Source organism: Anomaloglossus baeobatrachus, chromosome 6, assembly GCF_048569485.1.
Source record: "Anomaloglossus baeobatrachus isolate aAnoBae1 chromosome 6, aAnoBae1.hap1, whole genome shotgun sequence".
NCBI lineage: Eukaryota > Metazoa > Chordata > Amphibia > Anura > Aromobatidae > Anomaloglossus > Anomaloglossus baeobatrachus.
Window position 1 is genome coordinate 262,126,389 of NC_134358.1, and position 26,261 is coordinate 262,152,649.

At 43.2% G+C, this 26,261-nt stretch overlaps 1 protein-coding gene across 1 annotated transcript in view; it reads left to right on the plus strand.

The window, feature by feature from the left end:
• The window catches only part of RNF152 (ring finger protein 152), a 42,791-nt gene extending 16,843 nt beyond the window's left edge, over window positions 1-25,948 (plus strand). Inside the window, exon 2 of the mRNA XM_075316498.1 lies at window positions 23,579-25,948. Within this exon, the coding sequence (XP_075172613.1) occupies window positions 23,677-24,288 (612 nt within the window). The 5' untranslated portion in view covers window positions 23,579-23,676 and the 3' untranslated portion in view covers window positions 24,289-25,948. The remainder of the gene's footprint in view (window positions 1-23,578) is intronic.
• The last annotated feature ends 313 nt before the right edge of the window (window positions 25,949-26,261 follow it).

Here is a 26,261-nt window from a genome sequence, read left to right on the forward strand (position 1 = left end):
ATTGCAGGACCTACGACGATGTATCACAGATGCTTGTGCAAACGTGTCACCTACCATATTGCACAACGTGATACAGTATGCTGTCCAGAGTCCAGATGTGCATTGCAGCTGATGGTGGCTAATTTGAGCATCAAAGTTAAATGAGCGCCATATGCGTGAACAGCATTTAATGTTTTGGGGGGGGTCATGGGTTTCATATAATAGCATTTCTGTAGGCAAGGTGTTGATTCGTATTGAATTCATGATGTCCTACAACTTTGTAATTCACTTTTTTTCTCTATCTCGTTCCGTTTTTGAGATAAAAATGCTAACTCCGTTGTTTACCACCAGGTGGTGCTAAAGGTGGTTTCATTGCATAGTGCATGGCTACTTTACTAAACCTAGACACCACTTCTATGCCTACAGCTGCCGCCGTGCTCAAGTTAATGGCGGTGGACAGGATATGGGTGGACACACTGTATAACCCTAGCTTTTTCTTCCAGCCGTGACTTAGGAGAACTCATAGAAATCTTTTGTGTCTCCACCAAGTTTCATAGGAATGTTCTAAATCCAAGTACACTGTGCTGGAGAGCAAATTGTTCCTTAATAAAAACTGTTTTCATTTGTCTACTTAGAAGTGTGCTGGAAAAGGTCCACAATACTGTTTTCAGCCGAAGCCATATTTATCCACAGGGTGTGTGCTTTTTGGAAGAATCTGTTGTAGGAGCAATCATGGGGATACTGACACATCCCATGCACTTTGCGTCAGTAATAACAGAGCTGCCCCTTTTGAGATCTTGAAAAAAAAATAAATTCTGATGATCATTATAAGGATTGTCCATTTTTGGAAGGTTTATAACAGAATCAAAAAGTAATTTGTATCTCATTATTTCCTCAATGCTCATTTTATACCAAACCTCGGCTGGTCTCTACTTCTTGCTGCAGAAAATTACTTGTGAGCCAATCACTGTCTTCGGTGAGTAAGCTTTTTTTTAAAGGGTATCTGTAAGCAGTTTTTTTTTTTTTTTTTTACATATTCTGAGAGCATCATGACGAATAAGGCTGAAAGCCTGATTCCAGCGAAATGTGTCACGCTAGGGCAAGGGATTGCCCGATGCACGGCGCAAGGTAAAGGTTACAACGGGGGATGGAAAAGTGAAGGAAGGCCCTTATGTTAGGGAGAGGGCAGATGGGTTATCAACTGACACTAACCTGTCTCTGCACCATACGCTCCCTCCCTAAGTGGGTCCTATCCCTCGCAGTATGCCTAGTCCCTAGCTGTCCCTCCATTCTCCTTGGCTAGTTCAAAGGCCGGTGAAAGCACTAGACTGCACCACTGCAGTAATAAAACACAGGGGAAGGAAGACAGACAGGGGAGCAAAGACAAAAAAGGATATGTTCCAACTTACACAATTGTAGCCAAGCACCAAGTCTGCAAGCAACAGTACTCCACCAGCTACAAGAGACTTCCTCCCTCAGAGGTGATCAGTTCAGAATGAATCTATAACCGACATCATCTGATGGAACATGAGACTATTTAAAGAGGAAGGGATTGGTTACAAACCGGCTGCACCTGAGATAAGACTAACCAGAAATTACCAGCAAGGAAAAGGTTATTCATTCTTGCTGCACCAAAAGAAAGCAACTAAGTTTAAAACTCAGAATCTCACAAGGCACAGAGAGACTCAGATCCCAAACCTGTCACAAACCTCCCAAGGACAGGAGACCCTCGTGACATGTGTCACTTACTGGACTCTTTGTTGCTGTTTCAGTAAAATCAATGTTTTATCAGCAGGAGATTGTCACTACAACACTAGATGTCTTGTGGCTTTCAGTAAACTGCTCTGTGTAACCCTGCCCCCACCAACGATTAGTCACTTTATGTCAAAGTACAGTGTAATAATAATATTATTTATTTATTTAGCACCAACATATTCCACAGCACTTTACAGTGTACAAAGAAAGCTGCCAATCAATGGTATGGGTGGAGTTACAAAAGCTCAGCATTCAGAGCACTGCTAGATCTGCAGCAGAGAAAACAGTGATTGTATCAAAATAACAGCATTCAGACCAGAAAGAAACACATCGCTGGAATAAGGATTTCAGCCCCTACAACATACTATCTTCAGATTATATAGTATAAACCGGCTGATAATATTCCCTTTAAATAACCTACTGACCATATAATAAAAAACAATGAAGCCGACAGCCTTATTAACTTAATAAAAATGTGTAAATCTGTCAGAATATTTACTGTCAGGGCCCATACTGAGTTTTGCTATAGAACATTATTATAAATATTTATGCTCCCAAAAGATAATCTTTAGTATATCACAAAAGTGAGTACACCCCCTCATTTTTGTAAATATTTTATCATATCTTTTCATGGGACAACACTGTAGATATGACACTTTGATGCCATGTCAGTGTACAGATTGTATAACAGTGTAAATTTGATGTGTGGTATAAACTGCTGGCAACAAAAATGAATACACCCCTAAGGGAAAATGGCCAAATTGTGCCCAATTATGCCTATGGGACTCATTAGTGTTACAAGGTCTCAGGTGTGGATGGGGAGCAGGTGTGTTAAATGTGGTGTTATCACTCACAAACTCATACTGGTTACTGGAAGTTCAATATGGCACCTCATGGCAAAGAATCTTAGGATCTGAACAAAAGAATTGTTGCTGTAAATAAAGATGGCCCAGGCTATAAGAAGATAGCCAACACCCTGATACTGAGCTGCAGCATGGTGGTCAAGACCATACAGTGGTTTAACAAGACAGGTTCCACTCAGACCAGGCCTCGTCATGGTCGACCAAGAAATTTAGTGCACGTACTCAGCGTCATATCCAGAAGTTGTCTTTTCAAAATAGACGAAAAAGGAGGGGAGCCAGCACTGCTTGTGAATGGCTTGCAACAATGAAGAAATAAAAAGTGTAATATTCACAAATTCGTTCCTACTGTAAAATTCAATGAGATTTTTTGCAAATAATTGATCAATGATTTGAGCCCCCCTGCCCCGTCACGGCAAATCTCTATAGGGGGGGTCCCTAACGCTATATTATAATTTATTATGTACCATAAGGTCTCATATAATGAGCAGGACCATATAAAGACACCACTTACCTGAGACATGTCATGAACCGCTCCCATGCTACTAGGACTGACAACCGCGAATAAAGGCAGCCCAGGTGCCAGTGTGTGTGGCAGAACCACACACACCAGCACAATATCAGGACTGGCCCTCACAGTGCCAGACCAGCAAACATGGATGAGGGCGGAACGAGGTTCAGGCAGGTGGTGTTTAAATAATGATGCCTTGGAGCAGGAGGTGGTGGCTGTGTGTGAACAAGCACCAGACTGAATTTTGATTGCTACAGAAGGAATTTGCAAACCACACTGGGCGTGCACGGCATGGTGGCGGTCGACCACCTGGTCTGGCACTGTGAGGGCCAGTCCTGACATTGTGCTGGTGTGTGTGGTTCTGCCACACACACTGGCACCTGGGCTGCCTTTATTCGCGACACACACAGCCACAGCCTCCTGCTCTAAGGCATCATTATTTAAACACCACCTGCCTGAACCTTGTTCCGCCCTCATCCATGTTTGCTGGTCTGGCACTGTGAGGGCCAGTCCTGACATTGTGCTGGTGTGTGTGGTTCTGCCACACACACTGGCACCTGGGCTGCCTTTATTCGCGGTTGTCAGTCCTGGCAGCATGGGAGCGGTTCAGACATGTCTCAGGTAAGTGGTGTCTTCATATGGTCCTGCTCATTATATGAGACCTTATGGTACATAATAATTTATAATATAGCGTTAGGGACCCCCCTATAGAGATTTGCCGTGACGGGGCAGGGGGGCTCAAATCATTGATCAATCATTTGCAAAAAATCTCATTGAATTTTTACAGTAGGAACGAATTTGTGAATATTACACTTTTTATTTCTTCATTGTTGCAAGCCATTCATAAGCAGTGCTGGCTCCCCTCCTTTTTCGTTTTCAAAATAGACGTATGAGTACCGCCAGCTTTAGTCTACTTGTCAGTGCTCAGACCATACACTACACACTGCATCAAATTGGTCTGCATGGCTGTCGTCCCAAAAGGAAGCCTCTTCTAAAGATGATGAACAAGAAAGCCAAAAACCAGTTTGCTGAAGACAAGCAGACTAAGGACATCGATTACTGGAACCATGTCCTGTGGTCTGATGGGAACCAAGATAAACTTATTGGGTTCAGATGGTGTCAAGTGTGTGTGGTGACAACCATGTGAGGAGTTCAAAGACAAGTATGTCTTGCCTACAGTCAAGCATGGTGGTGGGAGTGTCATGTTTGGGTTGCATGAGTGCTGCTGGCTGTCGGTAGCTACAGTTCGTTGGGGGAACTATGAATGTCAACATGTACAGTGACACACTGAAGCAGAGCATGATACCCTCCCTTCATATTCCAACATGATAGAACAACCCCAAACACACCTCTAAAACGATCAATGCCTTTATAAAGAAACTAAGGGTAAAGGTGCTGGACTGGCCAAGTATGTCGCCAGACCTAAACCCTACTGAGCATCTATGTATATCCTCAAATGGTAGGTGGAGGAGCGCAAGGTCTCTAACATCCATCAGCTCTGTGATGTTGTCATGGAGGAGTGGAAGAGGATTCCAGTGGCTCCTGTGAAGCTCTACTGAGGGATTACTTGAATATATTGGTGGCCATACAAAATGTTGACACTTTTGACACAATTTGGCCATTTTCACTTAGTGTACTCAGTTTTGTTGCCGGTGGTTTTGATATTAATGGTTGTGTTCAGTTATTTAGAGGGCACACCAAATATCTGTTCACTGACTATTTTACATTGTATCAAAGTGTCATATCTTCAGTGTCATATCTTCATGAAAAGATATATAATAAAATATTCACAAAAATGTAAGGGGAGTATTTGCTTTTGTGATATACTGTACATAGATATACTGAACAAGTATATAACCACAACACTTATTTTTGCTCCCATTTTTCATGAGCTGAACTCAAACATCTAGACTTTTTCTATGTAGACAAAAGGCCTTTTTCTCTTGATCCTTGTGAACAATATTTGAGAGAAAAATGCCTTTTGTGCACATAGAAAGTCCTAGATCTTTGAGTTCAGCTCATGAAATATGGGAGCAAAAACAAAAGTGTTGCATTTATATTTTAGTTAAGTGTAAATATATAGTAATAAGTGATCCTATGATGCAGGATAAGCCACATCCATTTTTGTCTTGTCAGCACTTTTATTTTAGCTTTTTTAGTTACAGCACTTTTCTTCTATTTGTACACTATGAATAGAGGAGGGAAGGAGCTACATAAAGACCCTTGCTTTCTTAGAGAAATGATGGTGCAGTACACTCTGCTGTACTTGATGAGAGGAAGGTAATGCAGAGGGAAAAGTGTGTCCTGCCGCCATATCTTCAAAGATATACTTTATCTGTCAAGACACACTTTCTCAAAGGTTTTCATCTATTTATTTTACTGTCATAAATAATACAACAAGGTATGAAGAGTTTTCGCATTACTTAATCCTTCTGTTTAGTGTACTATGATGTTTTTTTAGAAGCAGAGGTGTAATTTGAAAATACTGGGCTCCAAATCAAAATCTCTAACAGAGCTAGAAAATTTATAATAGTTGTATCCTTACATATGGCACAGGGGTTTGGATCCTGTAAAGGGTCCAGGCACATCAGCTACAACCGCACCTGGTTTAGCTATGCCTCTGGCATTTTGAAATGCCCTTAGGCCACTTTACACGCAACGACATCGCTAACGAGATGTCGTTGGGGTCACGGAATTCGTGACGCACATCTGGCCTCATTAGCGACATCGTTGCGTGTGAAATGCAGGAACGACCTACTCACCATATCATTGATCGTTGACACTTTGTTGACACTTTGTTCTAATCTCAAATATCGTTGCTGCTTTGGGACGCAGGTTGTTTGTCGTTCCTGCGGCAGCACACATCGCTATGTGTGACACCGCAGGAACGAGGAACAACATCGTACCTGCGGCCGCCGGCAATGAGGAAGGAAGGAGGTGGGTGGGATGTTATGGCCACTCATATCCGCCCCTCCGCTTCTATTGGGCGGTCGCTTAGTGACGCCGCTGTGACGCCACACGAACCTCCCCCTTAGAAAGGAGGCAGGAAGGTAAGAATGTGTGACACGTGTTAGCGATGTTGTGCACCATGGGCAGTGATTTGCCTGTGACGCACAACCGACGGGGGCGGGTGCTTTCACCAGCGACATCGCTAGAGATGTCGCTGTGTGTAAAGTGGCCTTTAGGCTAGATGCCCACATTGCTTTTTTGTATGCTTCTTTTTTGCACACAAAAAAGTATGTTTTGGCAGGATAAAAGCAGCTGAAAAACATGCATTTTTTTTATTGTGTTTGCGCATTTATTCACTTGCGTTTTTTCCTGCTTTTTTGGTGCTTTTTTTAGTCATGGCAATTATGGGGTTCAGGCGCTGTACCCCCATGATCGCCGGCTGATGTTACAGTTGGGACCAGGCTCTTATTACCTGGAATAGTGCCCTGCAACTCCCGGCAGTTTAACTCCCTGAATGCTGCAATCAGTGCAATCACAGCATTCAGAAGGCAGGGAGAGGAATCTCTTACCACTCCCTAGTGATCGGGTCCCTGTAATGCGATCAAAGGGACCCAATTGCTGCCATAGTATCCCTGGGTTGTCACCATGATGACCCCGGATTACTGATAGGGATGATCGAATATCTCAAATATTCGGCTACGCCCATATTCGACGAATAGGTCGCCGCTATTCTACTATTTGCAAATATTCGATGCACAATGTAAGTCTATGGGAAACCCGAATAGTTACCGAATAGTAACTATTCAGGCTTCCCATAGACTTACATTGCGCATCGAATATTCGCATAGCGGTGATCTATTAGTCGAATATTCGCAAAGCCGAATATTGCCGAATATTTGTGATATTCAATCATCTCTAGTTACTGTATGGAGAGCCTCGCACACAATGCTGTATGCACCTCGCACACAATGCTGTATGCACCTCGCACACAATGCTGTATGCACCTCGCACACAATGCTGTATGCACCTCGCACACAATGCTGTATGCACCTCGCACACAATGCTGTATGCACCTCGCACACAATGCTGTATGCACCTCGCACACAATGCTGTATGCACCTCGCACACAATGCTGTATGCACCTCGCACACAATGCTGTATGCACCTCGCACACAATGCTGTATGCACCTCGCACACAATGCTGTATGCACCTCGCACACAATGCTGTATGCACCTCGCACACAATGCTGTATGCACCTCGCACACAATGCTGTATGCACCTCGCACACAATGCTGTATGCACCTCACACACAATGCTGTATGCACCTCACACACAATGCTGTATGCACCTCACACACAATGCTGTATGCACCTCACACACAATGCTGTATGCACCTCACACACAATGCTGTATGCACCTCACACACAATGCTGTATGCACCTCACACACAATGCTGTATGCACCTCACACACAATGCTGTATGCACCTCACACACAATGCTGTATGCACCTCACACACAATGCTGTATGTACCTCACACACAATGCTGTATGCACCTCACACACAATGCTGTATAAACCTCACACACAATGCTGTATGCACCTCACACACAATGCTGTATGCACCTCACACACAATGCTGTATGCACCTCACACACAATGCTGTATGCACCTGAAGCGACCGGTGGTAGGGCCGCGGGTGTGTGTGTATGCTCTATTCCAACAAAATCCCCATACTCAGATTTTACTGGTAGTAACATTTCTTTACTATGAAACATATTTATAACACAGTCAACCGAACTATCTGCGCACATGTGTATGGTGGAGTCCCCGGATCTTCACTCCTTCCGGGTACGCAGCAAGGAAAAAAAGACAAGAGAAAAAAACAAAGAAATGGCGGCAACTTTCCCTAACTTTCCCTACAATCACGTACCAGTCTATCCCAGAAGAAGATGCCACTCCCACGTCGCAGGCCTGGAGTCTCACGATGATGGGTCCCGGTGCAGCGCTGAAGGGATGCAGCTCCTCGGTCTTCTCCTTTTGATCTTCTCCCGTTGGTAACGGATTCTAGTCAGTCTCTTAGTCCCGGGGCACACCGAGCAGAAGAAGGGAGGTCACGGTTGCACGGATAGCTCCCTTGTGTCGGTAACGGCCCCTGCACTTGCACTCAGGGTGCGATGCTCTGCAGTCAAGTTGTCACAGCCCCTGGATATGCACTCCGGGCGCGATGCTCTGCAGTCCGGTGAGATCCTCGGTGAAAACAAAGTCCTGCAGACCGGGGATGGCAGAACCCACTTCCACAGGGTGATTCTTCCAAGAATCCGGTTGCAAAAGAGCCCTCTGTTCAGGGAGACCACACGTAGCTCTGTCCTGGCCGAGCTCCGGGGCTGTCTTCTCTTGCCGCTCTTACTCTTCCTGGTTCAAACACACGAGCTGTAGGGAATTTCCCACCTCTGTGTCTGTGATTGCACAGTCTGACACTGCCCCCTTGTGGGCAAGTGCTGAAGCAATGTTCAAATCCCTTTCTACATTGATGATGCAGTCTGAATTGTTGATCCCATTACACACCTCACACAAAATGCTGTATGTACCTCACACACAATGCTGTATGCACCTCACACACAATGCTGTATGTACCTCACACACAATGCTGTATGCACCTCACACACAATGCTGTATGCACCTCACACACAATGCTGTATGTACCTCACACACAATGCTGTATGTACCTCACACACAATGCTGTATGTACCTCACACACAATGCTGTATGCACCTCACACACAATGCTGCATGTACCTCACACACAATGCTGTATGCACCTCACACACAATGCTGTATGTACCTCACACACAATGCTGTATGCACCTCACACACAATGCTGTATGCACCTCACACACAATGCTGTATGTACCTCACACACAATGCTGTATGTACCTCACACACAATGCTGTATGCACCTCACACACAATGCTGTATGTACCTCACACACAATGCTGTATGCACCTCACACACAATGCTGTATGTACCTCACACACAATGCTGTATGCACCTCACACACAATGCTGTATGCACCTCACACACAATGCTGTATGTACCTCACACACAATGCTGTATGCACCTCACACACAATGCTGTATGCACCTCACACACAATGCTGTATGCACCTCACACACAATGCTGTATGTACCTCACACACAATGCTGTATGCACCTCACACACAATGCTGTATGCACCTCACACACAATGCTGTATGCACCTCACACACAATGCTGTATGCACCTCACACACAATGCTGTATGTACCTCACACACAATGCTGTATGCACCTCACACACAATGCTGTATGCACCTCACACACAATGCTGTATGCACCTCACACACAATGCTGTATGCACCTCACACACAATGCTGTATGTACCTCACACACAATGCTGTATGTACCTCACACACAATGCTGTATGTACCTCACACACAATGCTGTATGTACCTCACACACAATGCTGTATGCACCTCACACAATGCTGTATGTACCTCACACACAATGCTGTATGTACCTCACACACAATGCTGTATGTACCTCACACACAATGCTGTATGCACCTCACACACAATGCTGCATGTACCTCACACACAATGCTGTATGCACCTCACACACAATGCTGTATGCACCTCACACACAATGCTGTATGCACCTCACACACAATGCTGTATGTACCTCACACACAATGCTGTATGTACCTCACACACAATGCTGTATGCACCTCACACACAATGCTGTATGCACCTCACACACAATGCTGTATGCACCTCACACACAATGCTGTATGCACCTCACACACAATGCTGTATGTACCTCACACACAATGCTGTATGCACCTCACACACAATGCTGTATGTACCTCACACACAATGCTGTATGCACCTCACACACAATGCTGTATGCACCTCACACACAATGCTGTATGTACCTCACACACAATGCTGTATGTACCTCACACACAATGCTGTATGCACCTCACACAATGCTGTATGTACCTCACACACAATGCTGTATGTACCTCACACACAATGCTGTATGTACCTCACACACAATGCTGTATGCACCTCACACACAATGCTGCATGTACCTCACACACAATGCTGTATGCACCTCACACACAATGCTGTATGTACCTCACACACAATGCTGTATGCACCTCACACACAATGCTGTATGCACCTCACACACAATGCTGTATGTACCTCACACACAATGCTGTATGTACCTCACACACAATGCTGTATGCACCTCACACACAATGCTGTATGTACCTCACACACAATGCTGTATGTACCTCACACACAATGCTGTATGTACCTCACACACAATGCTGTATGCACCTCACACACAATGCTGTATGCACCTCACACACAATGCTGTATGCACCTCACACACAATGCTGTATGCACCTCACACACAATGCTGTATGTACCTCACACACAATGCTGTATGCACCTCACACACAATGCTGTATGCACCTCACACACAGTGCTGTATGCACCTCACACACAATGCTGTATGCACCTCACACACAATGCTGCATGTACCTCACACACAATGCTGTATGCACCTCACACACAATGCTGTATGTACCTCACACACAATGCTGTATGCACCTCACACACAATGCTGTATGTACCTCACACACAATGCTGTATGTACCTCACACACAATGCTGTATGCACCTCACACACAATGCTGTATGTACCTCACACACAATGCTGTATGCACCTCACACACAATGCTGTATGTACCTCACACACAATGCTGTATGCACCTCACACACAATGCTGTATGCACCTCACACACAATGCTGTATGCACCTCACACACAATGCTGTATGCACCTCACACACAATGCTGTATGCACCTCACACACAATGCTGTATGTACCTCACACACAATGCTGTATGCACCTCACACACAATGCTGTATGCACCTCACACACAATGCTGTATGTACCTCACACACAATGCTGTATGCACCTCACACACAATGCTGTATGCACCTCACACACAATGCTGTATGTACCTCACACACAATGCTGTATGTACCTCACACACAATGCTGTATGCACCTCACACAATGCTGTATGTACCTCACACACAATGCTGTATGTACCTCACACACAATGCTGTATGTACCTCACACACAATGCTGTATGCACCTCACACACAATGCTGCATGTACCTCACACACAATGCTGTATGCACCTCACACACAATGCTGTATGCACCTCACACACAATGCTGTATGCACCTCACACACAATGCTGTATGCACCTCACACACAATGCTGTATGCACCTCACACACAATGCTGTATGCACCTCACACACAATGCTGTATGCACCTCACACACAATGCTGTATGTACCTCGCACACAATGCTGTATGCACCTCACACACAATGCTGTATGCACCTCACACAATGCTGTATGTACCTCACACACAATGCTGTATGTACCTCACACACAATGCTGTATGCACCTCACACACAATGCTGTATGCACCTCACACACAATGCTGTATGTACCTCACACACAATGCTGTATGCAGCTCACACACAATGCTGTATGCACCTCACACACAATGCTGTATGCACCTCCCACACAATGCTGTATGCACCTCACACAATGCTGTATGCACCTCGCACACAATGCTGTATGCACCTCACACACAATGCTATATGCACCTCACACACAATGCTGTATGCACCTGACACACAATGCTGTATGCACCTCACACACAATGCTGTATGCACCTCACACACAATGCTGTATGCACCTCACACACAATGCTGTATGTACCTCACACACAATGCTGTATGTACCTCACACACAATGCTGTATGTACCTCACACACAATGCTGTATGCACCTCACACACAATGCTGTATGCACCTCACACACAATGCTGTATGTACCTCACACACAATGCTGTATGCACCTCACACAATGCTGTATGCACCTCACACACAATGCTGTATGCACCTGACACACAATGCTATATGCACCTCACACACAATGCTGTATGCACCTGACACACAATGCTGTATGCACCTCACACACAATGCTGTATGCACCTCACACACAATGCTGTATGCACCTCACACACAATGCTGTATGTACCTCACACACAATGCTGTATGTACCTCACACACAATGCTGTATGCACCTCACACACAATGCTGTATGCACCTCACACACAATGCTGTATGCACAGTGTGTGACGCACAATGCTGCAATATAATCCATTATAGAGATAAAGCATTGCTGGGGATTATGGAAACGCAGAAAACGAATGCAGAAACAATTGACATGCTGCTTTTTTCAGCAATAAAATATGCAAAAAAAGAAGCAGCAAGTGACGATTCTCATAGACTTTGCTGGAATGTTTTTCCTTGCCTTTATTGATTAAAATAAGTAAGGAAAAACATGAAAAGAACACAATAAAACCCCGCCACATGTGCACATAGCCTTAGAGGTGTTATCCCATCCGAGACAGCACCTTTTGCCATTTTTAAATGTGGAAATCAACTGTTTACTCCATTTTGCTTCCAGGACCTCTTGCGGAAGCTAGGGGAAACTGCTGCAGGGGAAATGTAATATTGGTTATTTTCCAACGTAATTTGTCACTGCAGATATCAATTTAAAGGAGTGGCAGAGTTTTTTGACAATTTTATTTTATTTTCCATATCACAATCTATTTTAAAAATAAATAGAAATCTTGTAATCTTCACACTGTCCACTGGAACTTTTTTAAACTCATACTTCCTGTTGTTTCAGGAAACAACACCTGTACGTGGCCACAGTAGTCAAATCCCAACCCTATGTTTTGTATTGAAATAATATCTAATGAGCATATTCAAATAGAGTGGTAGCAGGGTCAGCAGTAAGATCTCCTATAGTCAATGGTGGATTCTGTGTTATCAGCTGCATATAGAGGTGTTACCTGTAATAATAATTCTGACTTTGATAATAAGGACTCTTGCTGAAAACTCTTCCTGAATGGACAGGATATAGGAGTCCAAAAAAACCTCAGTGGCCAGTTTGAAATTTGCAAGATTATATAATTTTTATAATGACAGTGATATGGCATTAAAAAGTAAATAGTTACAGTAATTTGCTGATAATAGATATCTTTTAAAGGTGGTCTGTCCCTCAGACCACATAGCTTCGTCAGAAATGGAACAACTATATATATTATTATATTTTAGCTTTCAAATCTGTTCCTCTATTGTTCCACAAAAGAACGTGGTTGTTCTATGCAATTGAGGGTACTCTGTTCACCCATGGTGTAGCTAAATGCCTCAGTGTACAGATTCAAGCACTTTTTTTAGATTACACCCACTTTTGTTGATAGTTACCGCTGTCTGAAGACAAACCTGTGAAAAGTGCACACTGTCCTCTGTGCGAGAGCATACACATTACTCTCTCCTCTCTGCTGACATCACTGGCTACACAGCTATACCCAAACAAAGCCAGTGGCGAGGAGAGTATGATGTATGCACTCATTCCTACAATGAAATGATACTAGAGGAAATGAACAATGACAAATCAAAGAGAAATTGATGTGTGTGCTCTCTCCTGCACAGGGACGTTGCACACATAGCACAGGTTTACTTTCTGACAGCTCAAAGCAAAGCTAGCACTATCAATCCACATAGAATGATTGACAGTAGTAAACATCATGCTACACACCTCAACTAGGCTGAAAATGATGCACAACAGAGCACACTGTTACTCTGTATGCATCATTATAGTCAATGGCTTTTCAGCACATATGCCCGAATCTCGTTTTGCTAGGATTCGGACTTATGACTTTACAGAGCCACTGAGTACAGGAGAAAATGTATATGAATATAGCCTTATACCAATGAAGAAAGGCCCCAATGTATTGCACTGCGTAGGCGTATGATACCCTTTTTACTTCAGTTGTAAAAGAAAAAAATGTATACACCTAAGCATGTATGTGGGGGTGGCGCAGGGCTGTTGTTGTGGGCAAGGGGTTGCTTTTGCTTCTCTGCAGTTCTCCTTCGATGATCCGCGCCCCAGCCATCTCTACAGAGCAAAAGGAAAGGGATTGGTCGCTATGTTCCTGGCTGGATATGCGGTCTTTGCACGTGTAAGGCTGCTTTCACACCTCCAGTTTCTGCAATGCGGCACAATCCGGCACTTTGCAGGAAAATCGCAACCGTTTTTTTTTTTGCTGCCGGTTGCGTTTTTTCTGCTTAGACTTTAATTAGTGCCGCATTGTGCCGCAAGGCCTTGCGTTCCATCCGGTTTTTGCCGCATGCGGCAGATTTAGCCGATGCGGCGGCCGGATGGAACGTTGCCTGGCACGTTTTTCGTGCGGCAAAAAAACCGCATTGCGCCGCATTCAGCCGATGCGGTGCATTTTTCAATGCATGCCTATGGCGGCCGGATGCGGCAAAAAACGCATCCGGCCGCCGTATGCGGTTTTTGCCACTGCGCATGCTCAGTAGCATGCCGCAAGCGGCAAAAAACGGACGGGCCCCATGGGAAAAACTTATGCAAAGGATGCGGTGTTTTCACCGCATCCGTTGCATAGCTTGCACAGCCGGATTGAGCCGCAGAGCTCAAGCCTGATGTGTGAAAGCAGCCTTAGCCATTCCTGTAACTAGGCCATCGTGCAGACCTGGATTTTCCCACTGGGGAGCCACGGATATAACTAGTTTCTTTCTCAACAATCTTTTACTAATAGTTTACTCACAGTATTTCTGACACATCATTACTATGGGCACAACACTTGAACATTTTCAGTACAATACATTTGACTTAAGGCACAGTTTTACTGCAGGCTGCCCCATAGTTGCTGTGTAATTCTGTGCTGACTTGTTCGTTCAAGTCTATGCCAAACATCTACTGTAGGACTAGTACCGATGGAGTCAGTGGCAACCCGAGAATCTTCCCTAGAGTTCAGGCCTGGTACTCACAACTTGGGAATGGCGGTGACCCTCTAAACATCCCTGGGAGTTCTTCCTGTGTGCTCTATTCCTTGGGTGACCCCAAGAGTCAGGTAAAGTTACAAATGCCACAGGCACCCACTTTACTTGGCCTAAGGTATTTCACTGGCCTGCACACTTGTCCTTCTCGCTATACTTCCCACATGTACAGCTTTCTGCTGTCTACGTCTAACTGACTAAACTCAGATTGAGTCAGGCTGTACCCTGCGGCTGGCTCCTTTTCCTGTGTGCTTCCCACAGAGTTTAACTATTCGCTGGGTACACGCTACCTGTTGCTAGGCAGAACCTAATCTCTTCACCAGAGAACAGTACCACAAACCTGCCACTAGATGGCCACACTTACACTCTAGGCAGGAACACATTATACACATAAATACAGTTCAGATTATTATACTTTAAGCGAGCCCAAAATCAGTGTTTGCAGCGTTTTGGACACAGCATGCTTCAGCTGCATCCAAAACTCTGCGTTGTACAGTACAAGCATAGTGAGCGGGATTTCTAGAAATCTCATGCCCACTGCTTGTTTTTTCCGCAGCAAACACTAACCTGCGGTGCATCTTTCCAGACTGCAGCAAGTCAATTGTTTGGGAGGGATAACACATTGAAAGACCGCAGCGCACTGAACCTTGATCGTGGGTACAATCAGTTGCGGTCTCCTTCGTTCTCAGTGGAGGAAACTCGCGGCCCCACAGGTCAGGACCAAGACGCAGTGAGTCCTGATCGTGGGTACATACCCTAACGTTGACCAATGTCTTCAGAGCGGGGTCACACGGGCCTAGCACTCTCTTACATGTATTTTTACTGAAGATCATTGTGTAGGAAAGTGTAATCTACTTTACTTTCTTATAAAGTAGATAAAAAAAGAAAATCAGTGTAATGGAAGCCAGAAGGACTTTCTTTTGGCCTCCTTAGGCTGAGTGGACCCCCATGGATATGCTTTATATTTATGCCAAGAAATTTTCCCAGCATATATATTTCAGTGCTCGGACAAAGTGTCTGTAGAGCCTTACAAAAACCGAATACAGATGGAGAAATTTACGTGTTTTCAAATATCCATGTGCTGAAGAATTTCCTGTAACATTCCAAGCATACTTAGCGTGTATATATTTTTAGGACTACAGGCCCGCAGACCATAAATATATATTCATTTGTGTTTTCATGCATGAACTGTAGATGGAAGAAGCTTGAAAATGCGGGTTATTAGAAACTATTTTGGTTCTCAGTAATATTCAGATTTTTCTTTAATCTCGTTGCAAAATGTATTCGTTCACATCTGATTTTATCATTTCAAGCAGAACGAGTTTTTCATCAGCTTGCAGTCCAAAGAAATAAATAGAATAATCTAAATCAGCTTGTCTTAGAAAGATGGGAACAACTAGGTGCTTTCCATGGAATTAAATTTATACAAATTTAAACATCTCTTGAGAAAAAACTTTGGAAAACTTTCAAATATTACAGTTGGTTTCACAGTGGAATATACAAGTTACACACAAGTAGAAGTATTAGATATCCACACAATTTAATGTTATGTCCTTTGCATAAAGCTAATATAATTTTCTAGTAAAGTTTTCTAATGTTTCTGATGGGTCTGTTGACAGTTATTTATTGGACATGCCACTGGCCTTATAAAACGGAAATATTAATAAAAGTATTGAATGTGATTTGTGAGTATACATGGCTGTTAAAGCGCCATCTACACAGCGGTTGTCCCATTAATATTCCTACAGTAGTTAAAAGTAACCTGTCATCAGTTTTGGTGACTATAAGCTGTGGCCACCACCAGTGAGCTCTTATATACAGCATTACAGAATACTGTATATAAGAGCCCAAGCCGCTGTGTAGAACGTAAAAACACTTTTATAATACTCACCTAAGGGCCAGTCCGGTACGATGGGTGTTGCTGCTGTCCGGTCTGGTGCCTCCTCTCCGGTCTGGCACCTCCTCTCTGCTGCAATCGCCATCCTCTTTCTGCTGAGGCCCGTGTGTCATGCACACTGGCCGGCATTGAGGTCCTCCACAGGCACACTTTGATCTGCCTTGCTCAGGGTAGATCAAAGTATTGTATTGCGCATGCACAGGCAATCTTTAACCTTTCCTCGAGCCTGCGCATTACAGTACTTTGATCTGCACTTAGTAGGGCAGATCAGAGGGCACCTGCGAAGGACCACAATGTCGGCTTGTGTGGCTGACATAGACGCGTCATCCACACTGGGCTGGGAAGAAGGAGGGCAGAGATCACAGCAGAGAGGAGGCACCAGACTGAAGAAAGGAGGCGCCTGACCGGAGAGCAGCGACACCCATCGGACCGGACTGCCTCCCTAGTGTATTATATAGGTGTTTTTTACGTTATACAGAGTGGCCTGGGCTCTTATATACAGTATGCTGGAATGCGGTATGTAAGAGCGCAGTTGTTGTGGCCGCAGCTTATAGTTACCAAATCTGGTGACAGGTTTCTTTTAAAGGGGTTGTCTCATCTTCAGTAATAGGAAAAATTGCGGAGTGGTTGTAAAAACAAGCAACTTTGTAATTTGCCTCTTATTAGCAATCCTCTATGTTCTCAAGAACAGAGGGATTTTTTAATCTATTGTGTACAGATCATTTTCTAGGTTACCGACCACTGTGCAGCCTCAAGAAGGCTGGTTCCTTAGAAAAGGCGCATGCATTGCTTGCCATCTCAATGCTTTGGAGCCTGCTAGCAGATCCAGCCAGCTTCAGTCTCCATATGCTTCTTTCATGCTGCAAAGGAAAAGCTGCCTCTCCCAGCAATCTGAGAGAGTGCACAGTTTGGACCACAAGTGCGACCGTGCAACTAGTCCAAACTGTCATTCTTCAGGAGTGCTTCGGTTCCCGGTGTAACAGACCAGAGTATACTCACAGTCCAGACTATACCTCAGGTTAAAGTGGTTTATCCTAGATTATACTCCGGGGTATAAATTGGCCTAGGCGAAAATATAACTCTCATGCCATATTATACTCCAATCAGTAGCATTGAGTGATATACACTAGAATTACTTCATTTTTCATAATTTTATTGGGGATTCAGCTTTGTTTGATAAGTTACGTGAGAAGGTTTGGTGTCATGTTGTAAAAACTAAAATATTTGTCATAGAGGGCAGAGAGAAACAAAAAAGTTACAATACATAACATTAACTATGCCCTGATGCGACAGCACCATCTACTGTCAGATCAATGTAAGTACTGTACTTACACCCTACTATTTTACACCCCCAGGTATAAGTTTTATCCTCTGGGGTATACTGTGGCTTGGCCCAGACTACACGATCGTTTGTAGGAACATTTTTTTACTAATAATCATGCAGTGTAAACAGGCTGCCTATCACCCATCGAACAAGCAAAATGTTCGTGCATCGAGAGAAATGATCCTTTGGCTGGCTGAAAGGATCATCATTCTCTGCAGCACATTGTCCTCTGTATACAGGACCTGTGCTGCTGAGAACAATGACAGCCTATGCTCTCAGAATGCTCTAGGGCTGCGATCAGGGTTCACAGCGTTTTAGATGCAGTGTGTTTAAGGCTAGTTTCACACTTGCGTTGAACAGCATCCGTTGCATTGCGTTGTGTGACGGATGCAACGGATGCGTTGCATATAATGGCACAACGGATGCAACGGATCGTACAAAACAACGGAAAGCTTTTTTTTTTTTTATTTTTTTTTCTTCTTTACAGTTTTACCGGCAGCAGACTATTGTGAACGATCAGCTGATCACCCGGCTGCCGAGCGCTCAGCTGAGTGCTCTCAAAAGCCGGCTGCCGGGCGCTCAGCTGATCGTTCACAGAAGCCGGCTGCTGGGCGATCAGCTGAGCGCTCTCAAAAGCCGGCTGCCGGGTGCTCAGCTGAGCGCTCTCAAAAGCCGGTCGCCGGGCGATCAGCTGAGCGCTCTCAAAAGCCGGCTGCCGGGCGCTCAGCTGAACGTTCGGCCACCGAGAGACAAAATAAAGTTTCTGTGATTAAAAAAAAAAGATGAGCATGCGCAGTGAAAAATAGAGGATTCTGCTGCTCAAAAAACGTTACATGCTGCGTTCCTTCCGCCCGGCAGAAGCAACGCAGCGTTGGCCGGCGGAAGCAGTGCAGGTACTTTTAGCACAATCCGTCATCCATACAAGTCTATGGGAAACAGCGGAATTCGTTAACGGATTCCGTTGTTTTCCAAAAGAGCGGATTGCGCCAGAAGGAAAAAAACGCAAGTCTAAAAGTACCCTTAGCTGTGTCCAACATGCTGCGTTGTACAGTACAAGCACAGTGGGTTAGATTTCTAGAAATGCCATGCCCACTGTGCTTGTTTTTCCCACAATGTAAACTGACCTGCGTTGTGGTTTCCTGAGTCGCAGCATGTCAATTTATTGCTGCGGAGCCACGAGTGTTCTCTGCGGGGAGAACAGAGGGAAAGTTCGCCACTGCCCAAACCCTGATCGTGGGCACGGGCAGCTGCAGTCTCCTGTGGACAGCACTCACGGCCCCGCAGGAGAAGATATGCTGCATCCAGTATGCAGCATATCCGGATCGTGGGCACATAGCCTAATACTGATCATTCTGTGCCCATAGTATTATTCAGATTGTCGGTCATAAAATGTTATAAACCGCCAGCAAAATATGTACCAATTGGCATTCATTTAATGCACAGATCACATTATTTAAGCGGGCCTTAAATTTTGTAATCTTATTAGAGAAAAATGCCTCCTAAGCCACTTATCAGTCACTTATTTTCTCCTGCAATGATCATACACTTTGAAAAATTCCATAAATCTTTTACAGTGAAGGATAGGATTAACCCCGCAGTTAATAAAAGTCTATAGAAATAAGAGGGAACAAAAGCAGAAAGGCAAAAGGAGAAGCTGCTGAAGCTTCTAGTGCAACATCTGCTAAAAGTTCCTTTGTGTTTTGTTCTATTCTAATGTCATCCTAGAATATCTGGTGATATGAGCATTTTCTTTACATTTGAAAATACAGTGGAACCTCGCTTAACGAGTAACCCAGTTAGCGAGTATTTCGCTTAGCGAGCAAAGTTTGCTGTAAATTTGTAACTGAGTTTACGAGCAGGCTTTGCTGAACGAGCAAAATACTCACCGCACACACTTCCGGTTCCGTTCTTCCACCGAGCTCTAACCCGCTCTTGCAGACCACACAAACACACACAAGCACGCACAAACACACATAAACAAACACGCACGCACACACATATATTATGCTCATCTTACCTTCCTTTCCATCGCCGGCCTCATGGTTCTTGTAGTTCACCGGTACAGGATGTGTATCGGCAACCATAGCGACGAGGGAGGAACTTGCTCTGGCTGCGGAAGTTCCTCCCTCGTTGCGATGGTTACCCGATACACATCCTGTATCGGCGAACTGCAAGATCCATGAGGCCGGTGATGGAACGGAAGGTAAGGTGAGCATAATATGTGTATCTTCCGTTCAATCATTGGCCTCCTGGAACTTGCACTTCGCCGCTACAGGATGTGTATCGGCAACCAACTCGATGAGTAAGGAACTTCCCCTGTCAGCCGCTACTCAAAGGTAGTGCGCTAGCCTATCAGAGGCAAGCAGCTCTTGGCTTTGACGTCAGCGCTCTGGCAGAGGAAGTTCCTCCCTCGTCGCGATGGTTACCTGACACACATCCTGTACCGGCAAACTGCAAGTTCCAGGAGGCCGGCGATGGAACGGAAGGTAAGGTGAGCATAATATGTGTGTGTGCGTGCGTGTTTGTGCGTGTTTGTGCGTGTTTGTTCGTGTTTGTGCGTGTGTGGAATAGCACAATAGGGGACATTTAACAAGTTGTGGAGCGAATTGTCTTCATTGCAATGATTTCCTATGGGAAATTTTGCTTTGCTGAATGAGTAACTTGGTTAATAAGCACACTCCCAGAACAGATTGTTCTTGTTAACCAAGGTTCCACTGTAAAAAGAAAATTTAGACCTTTGGGATGATTTTCAATGATAAAGAATTTTCTTTCTGGGACAATCTTTTAAAATGATTTAGTCAGTAACATATCAAAAAATATAAAGAAATATTATGGGCCTCATGTCTTAGAGAAGCATTAGTGTTGCCCAAAGCCGAGGTGATCCTTCAATGTAGTCTCAAAAAGCTAAACCTTGTTTGCTGTGAACGAGGGCAGCCTTAATATATAAAACCCAGTATTTTTTTTATAGTAATTTATGTATTAGGTAAGATATTTTTATCTGTGATTCATTTGTGATACATGTGATTCAATGTCTAAGGCCTCATGCAAGAAGTAGACATGTCTGACACCTCATTTTAGTGCATGGAGCCTTTTACTTCTTATAACTGATTTTATGCAGAAGGAAGATCAGTTTTTTTGTGTCCACTCCACTAAATACAATATGTAGTGAAGTTTACTGCATAGAGATATTGAAGAGGGGACTAACTCCATGTGCATGAAGCTAGTCTGTAGAGCAGTGCATGCAGGCCATAAAGCTCTTTACTACCGAGCTATGGGAATGCCATTCTTGCTCCATGCAATATGTTGTTTTTGTCAAAAAACAGCTTGAAATAGTAAACTATATAATGTACCGATATATATTTTTTTATTTAGTTCTTCTTGGGTCCAAATTTCTTGCATCCAGCCTGTTCCCGAGTCCCTGCCGCTGCACTTCCAGTGGTGTGCTAGTCACTTGTCAGCTGACTACCTAACCCAATAGATAAGGAAAACCCCTTCTCCGTCTGTGAGCTTATCTATCCAAAGGAGAGGTTAGCGGCCACCCCCTGACGCAGTGCTGGAGACACATTCTGACAAAGGAAGTACTGTCTTATGTCAAGAGCAAAAGCAGTAGTGCAGTTACTGTGACCGGAATGGCTATAGAAAAATGTATACAAAAGGAACATAAAATTAGCAACTTTACACTGAACACAAATATAAACACAACTCTTGTTTTTGCTCCCATTTTTCATGAGTTGAAACTCCAAGATCTAAGACTTTTTCTATGTTCACAAAAGGCCTTTTTCTCTCAAATAGTGTACACAAATTTGACTAAATCTGGGAGTACTTGAGAAGGAGTGGACCAACATTCCATAGGCCACAATAAACAACCTGACCAACTCTATGCAAAGGTGATGTATCATACTGTGTGAGGCAAATGATGGTCACACCAGATACTGACTGCTTTTCTGACCCCATGGACCTCCTCAAAACTATAGAACTGCACATTTTAAAGTGGCCTTTTATTGTGGTCAGCCTAAAGCCAGCTTTACATGTTACGATTCTGCATACGATATCGTATGAGATCGTAAGCGCCCCCATCGTATGTGCGGCACGTTCAATTTGTTGAACGTGCCGCACAAACGATTAACCCCCGTCACACATACTTACCCGTCCATACGACCTCGATGTGGGCGGCGAACGTCCACTTCCTGGAGTAGGAGGGACGTTCTGCGTCACATCGACGTCATGCGGCAGCCATCCAATAGATGCGGAGGGGCGGAGCTGAGCGGACGTAAACATCCCGCCCACCTCCTTCCTTCCGCATTACCGGCCGGGAGCCGCAGGACGCAGGTAAGATCTGTTCATCGTTCCCGGGGTGTCACACACTGCGATGTGTGCTACCCCGGGTACGATGAACAATCTGACGTTCAATCCATGAGGAATGAACGACGTGCGTGAGATGAACGTTTTAACGTTCAATCGCAATCGCACGTAGCTGTTACAAACTGCAATGTACCATACGATGCCGGATGTGCGTCACTTATGACGTGACCCAAAGGAGGTGCTCACTAACACAGATTCAGATAAATTTGTGAACAATATTTGATAAAAAAAAGATCTTTTGTTCATGTAGAAAAAGCCTTAGATCTGTGAATTCACCTCATGAAAAATGGAGCAAAAACAAAAGTGTTGCATTTATATTTTGGTTTAGTGTATAGAATGTCAAGCTGCTTTAAGGTTTATAAACTTTCTTATTGGAAGATATGCAACCTTAAAGGGAATCTGTCAGCAGGTGTTTGATACTTCATCCGAGTGCAGCAAGATGTAGGCAAAAAGATCCTGAATCAAATGATGTATCACTTAGATTACTGAGTGCAGCCATTCTGACACAATCAAAATTTGTAATTTTAACCACCTAGCAGAGCTGAGAAAGCTGTCCCGCCCACACCAGGCTCTCAATAGAGATTGTACATTGACAGTGAGATGTCCAGCACAGCAGGGGGCGTGCCAGACTGCCATGTGCTTAACATTGTAGTGCGAGAAATGAGAAGTGCTTCTCTCCTGCTTTTTAAACAAATATAGCAAAAAACAACAAATCGGACCTTGACAAGACAAACATTCCTGAATTCTGTGTTTTAACCTTTGCAGCATTCTGTCTTCAGATTACATAGCAAAAACATGCTGATGGATTTACTTTAATGCCTCTCTTTACTGATTGCCTAAATGGTTACATCTCTTGTAATGTGCAATGAATAGTTTATGATCTCAGTTAATGACTGTTGCTCAATATCTAACTTCTTCTTTTCTGTATTTTTTTACAGATCTTTTTTTTCAACGTCTTACATATTGCCTGAAACGTATCTACATACAGAAAATAAGGTTAATAACCATTCTACTGAATAATTAGGTCAATTTGATCATGGAAACTCTTTCGCAGGATTCACTGTTAGAATGCCAAATCTGTTTTAATTACTATAGTCCTCGAAGAAGACCAAAACTGCTTGATTGCAAACATACATGCTGTTCAGTGTGTCTACAGCAAATGAGGGCTAGTCAGAAAGACCTTAGATGCCCTTGGTGCCGAGGTGTTACAAGGCTACCCCCTGGATATTCTGTATCACAATTGCCTGATGACCCAGATGTTGTTGCAGTCATTGCGATCCCTCACACATCAGAAAACACTCCGGTCTTTATTAAATTGCCAAGCAACGGATGTTACATGTGGCCGCTTCCTGTTACCAAAGAAAGAGCTTTGTTGCCTGGTGATATAGGCTGCAGATTACTACCGGGAAGTCAGCAAAAACCAGTCACTGTAGTGACTGTGCCTATGGAACAACAACCACTCCAAGGTGCAATGACCCACGACTTAGGAGAGGAGGAACATGAGAGAAGAGGAGTTGTTAAAAGTTCTACATGGTCTGGAGTTTGCACTGTTATACTAGTTGCATGTGTCTTGGTCTTCCTACTTGGAATTGTCCTTCATAACATGTCTTGCATTTCAAAGCGATTTACTGTGATCTCATGCGGCTGAAAAGGGTCCTTTGGATTTTCTTTGTACATGTTTGGCAAATTATAGAAGCAAATGTACACAGCAGCCTTGTAAACATAAGAAATCTCAACTGCCAAAGGGTGGGAACTTGAAAGCCTCCATACTTTTGGAAGACCCATGAGGGTATTGTGTGAACACCCTGATACAGTGCGGTTAGAACTAATGAAGATTGCATGCAGTCATCATTCTTTCACAGGACTTGCGTGGTACATTCGACTATAGGATAGTAAGATGACTTAACTCTAGCTCATTGTGCTATGGCCATATTCACCAGACTGACTCGATATATTCTTGATGAAGAAACATTTAAAATGAGTAGAAAACAGGAAAATGAGATGAAAGCAGTTCAGGTTAAGAAGATCATAAACGTAGAAAGGGGTTTTTATTTTTTAATCAGACAAGTTCTTTAGCACTTCAATAACCTGTATCTGCATACCTCTCAGGTCCTAGACTTACGTGGCTCTCATACGAAGAAAACATTTTACTTATTCATTCTTTAAGCTGATTGTCTTTGAGTCTGTCAATCTCATGTATTTTTCAGGTGCCTACAAAGCAGGTGATACTGAATGTTCATTATAATTAAGTGCAATGTGAAAACAATGTTCCATTTTGAAGGCCTAGGTCACAGAATTGTATCATGGTGATGCACATGAAAAAAACATGGATGCAAAAATACTCATCACCTTGCAATAAATAATCCCTATTATTATTATTATTATTATTATTATTTGTGGATCAAAGTTTTGTGTATAAAAAAAAATAGTTTTACATGAAGTTATGCCTAAACAGTAAATATCGGTTTTGGTTTTCTTCTTCCATTTGCCAAATTCTTCCTACAAAAACATTGCAACGTATTTTGCTTCTGGCATGTCATGGGACATCTTTAGACCGGCAATATTTATATGCTAAAACTAGATATGTCCTTAAGGATTACATGCAATTTTAGATGTCCAGTAAGACATTTGACTAACTCCGACTTATATATGTAAAAATGAGAGAATGGTAGAATAGTCTGGGCTTAGGAAGAAAAATTGTTAGGTGAACGTAGATTACAATACATTATCAAATTCTTGATACAAAAATATTTGATCAAATATCCACAGAACGCTACATTACTAGATGAACAAAAATATAGTTTTTTGAGCCCGATGAAAAAATGATCTACCCTGATGGGTTCATCCAACTCTGAGGAGTCATCTTGAAAATGAGATTCATTACATTGTATTGTTATTGTGGATGACATTAAAGGATATTTCATTGACTTTTTTTAAGCATTACCTTTTAATTGTTATATTTTATGTTTAATTTTATAAATATATTGAAGTTAATATTTGGCAATGTTAAGCAATTATAATTAAAAAAAAAAAATTCCATGTAATTTTACGTTTTTGCACATGGGCTGCCTTTTTTTATATATAATGGATCATATTATATCCAATATATTCTGTTGCTTGGTAAATTACATGTCGGATTACATAGAAGAATTCCTTTTGTATGGATTAGATGAGGAATACAGAAAATCATGTATTTTACAATAAAAGTTGCTAATGGTCCCACAGAAATCATAAAAATGGGATTTTTTTTTGATGATATATTAATTTGTTAATTTTGATTCTTATTTTCCAAGTACACATTAAACCAGAATACATCAAATCTCTGAGTGGATTTACTTTTTTACTTTTCTATGGTTTAAATCTTATGTGAAGTTCAATGCCACAGAAATAATTACATTAAAGAAAAATAAAAACAAATACAGTATATGCTGTACTATGACTGCAAAAAAAATATTTGTAAGAGATCATAGAGGAATGTCTCTGGCTTTGGACCCAACTTTATTAGCCATGCTGATGAGCTGGTGTCAAAGAACTCTACATGCCTTGGCATCCCTGGCACTGCCTACAACAGCCATTTATAGAAAAATGTATGGCAGGACACCTTTTGAGAAGCTGTTCTTT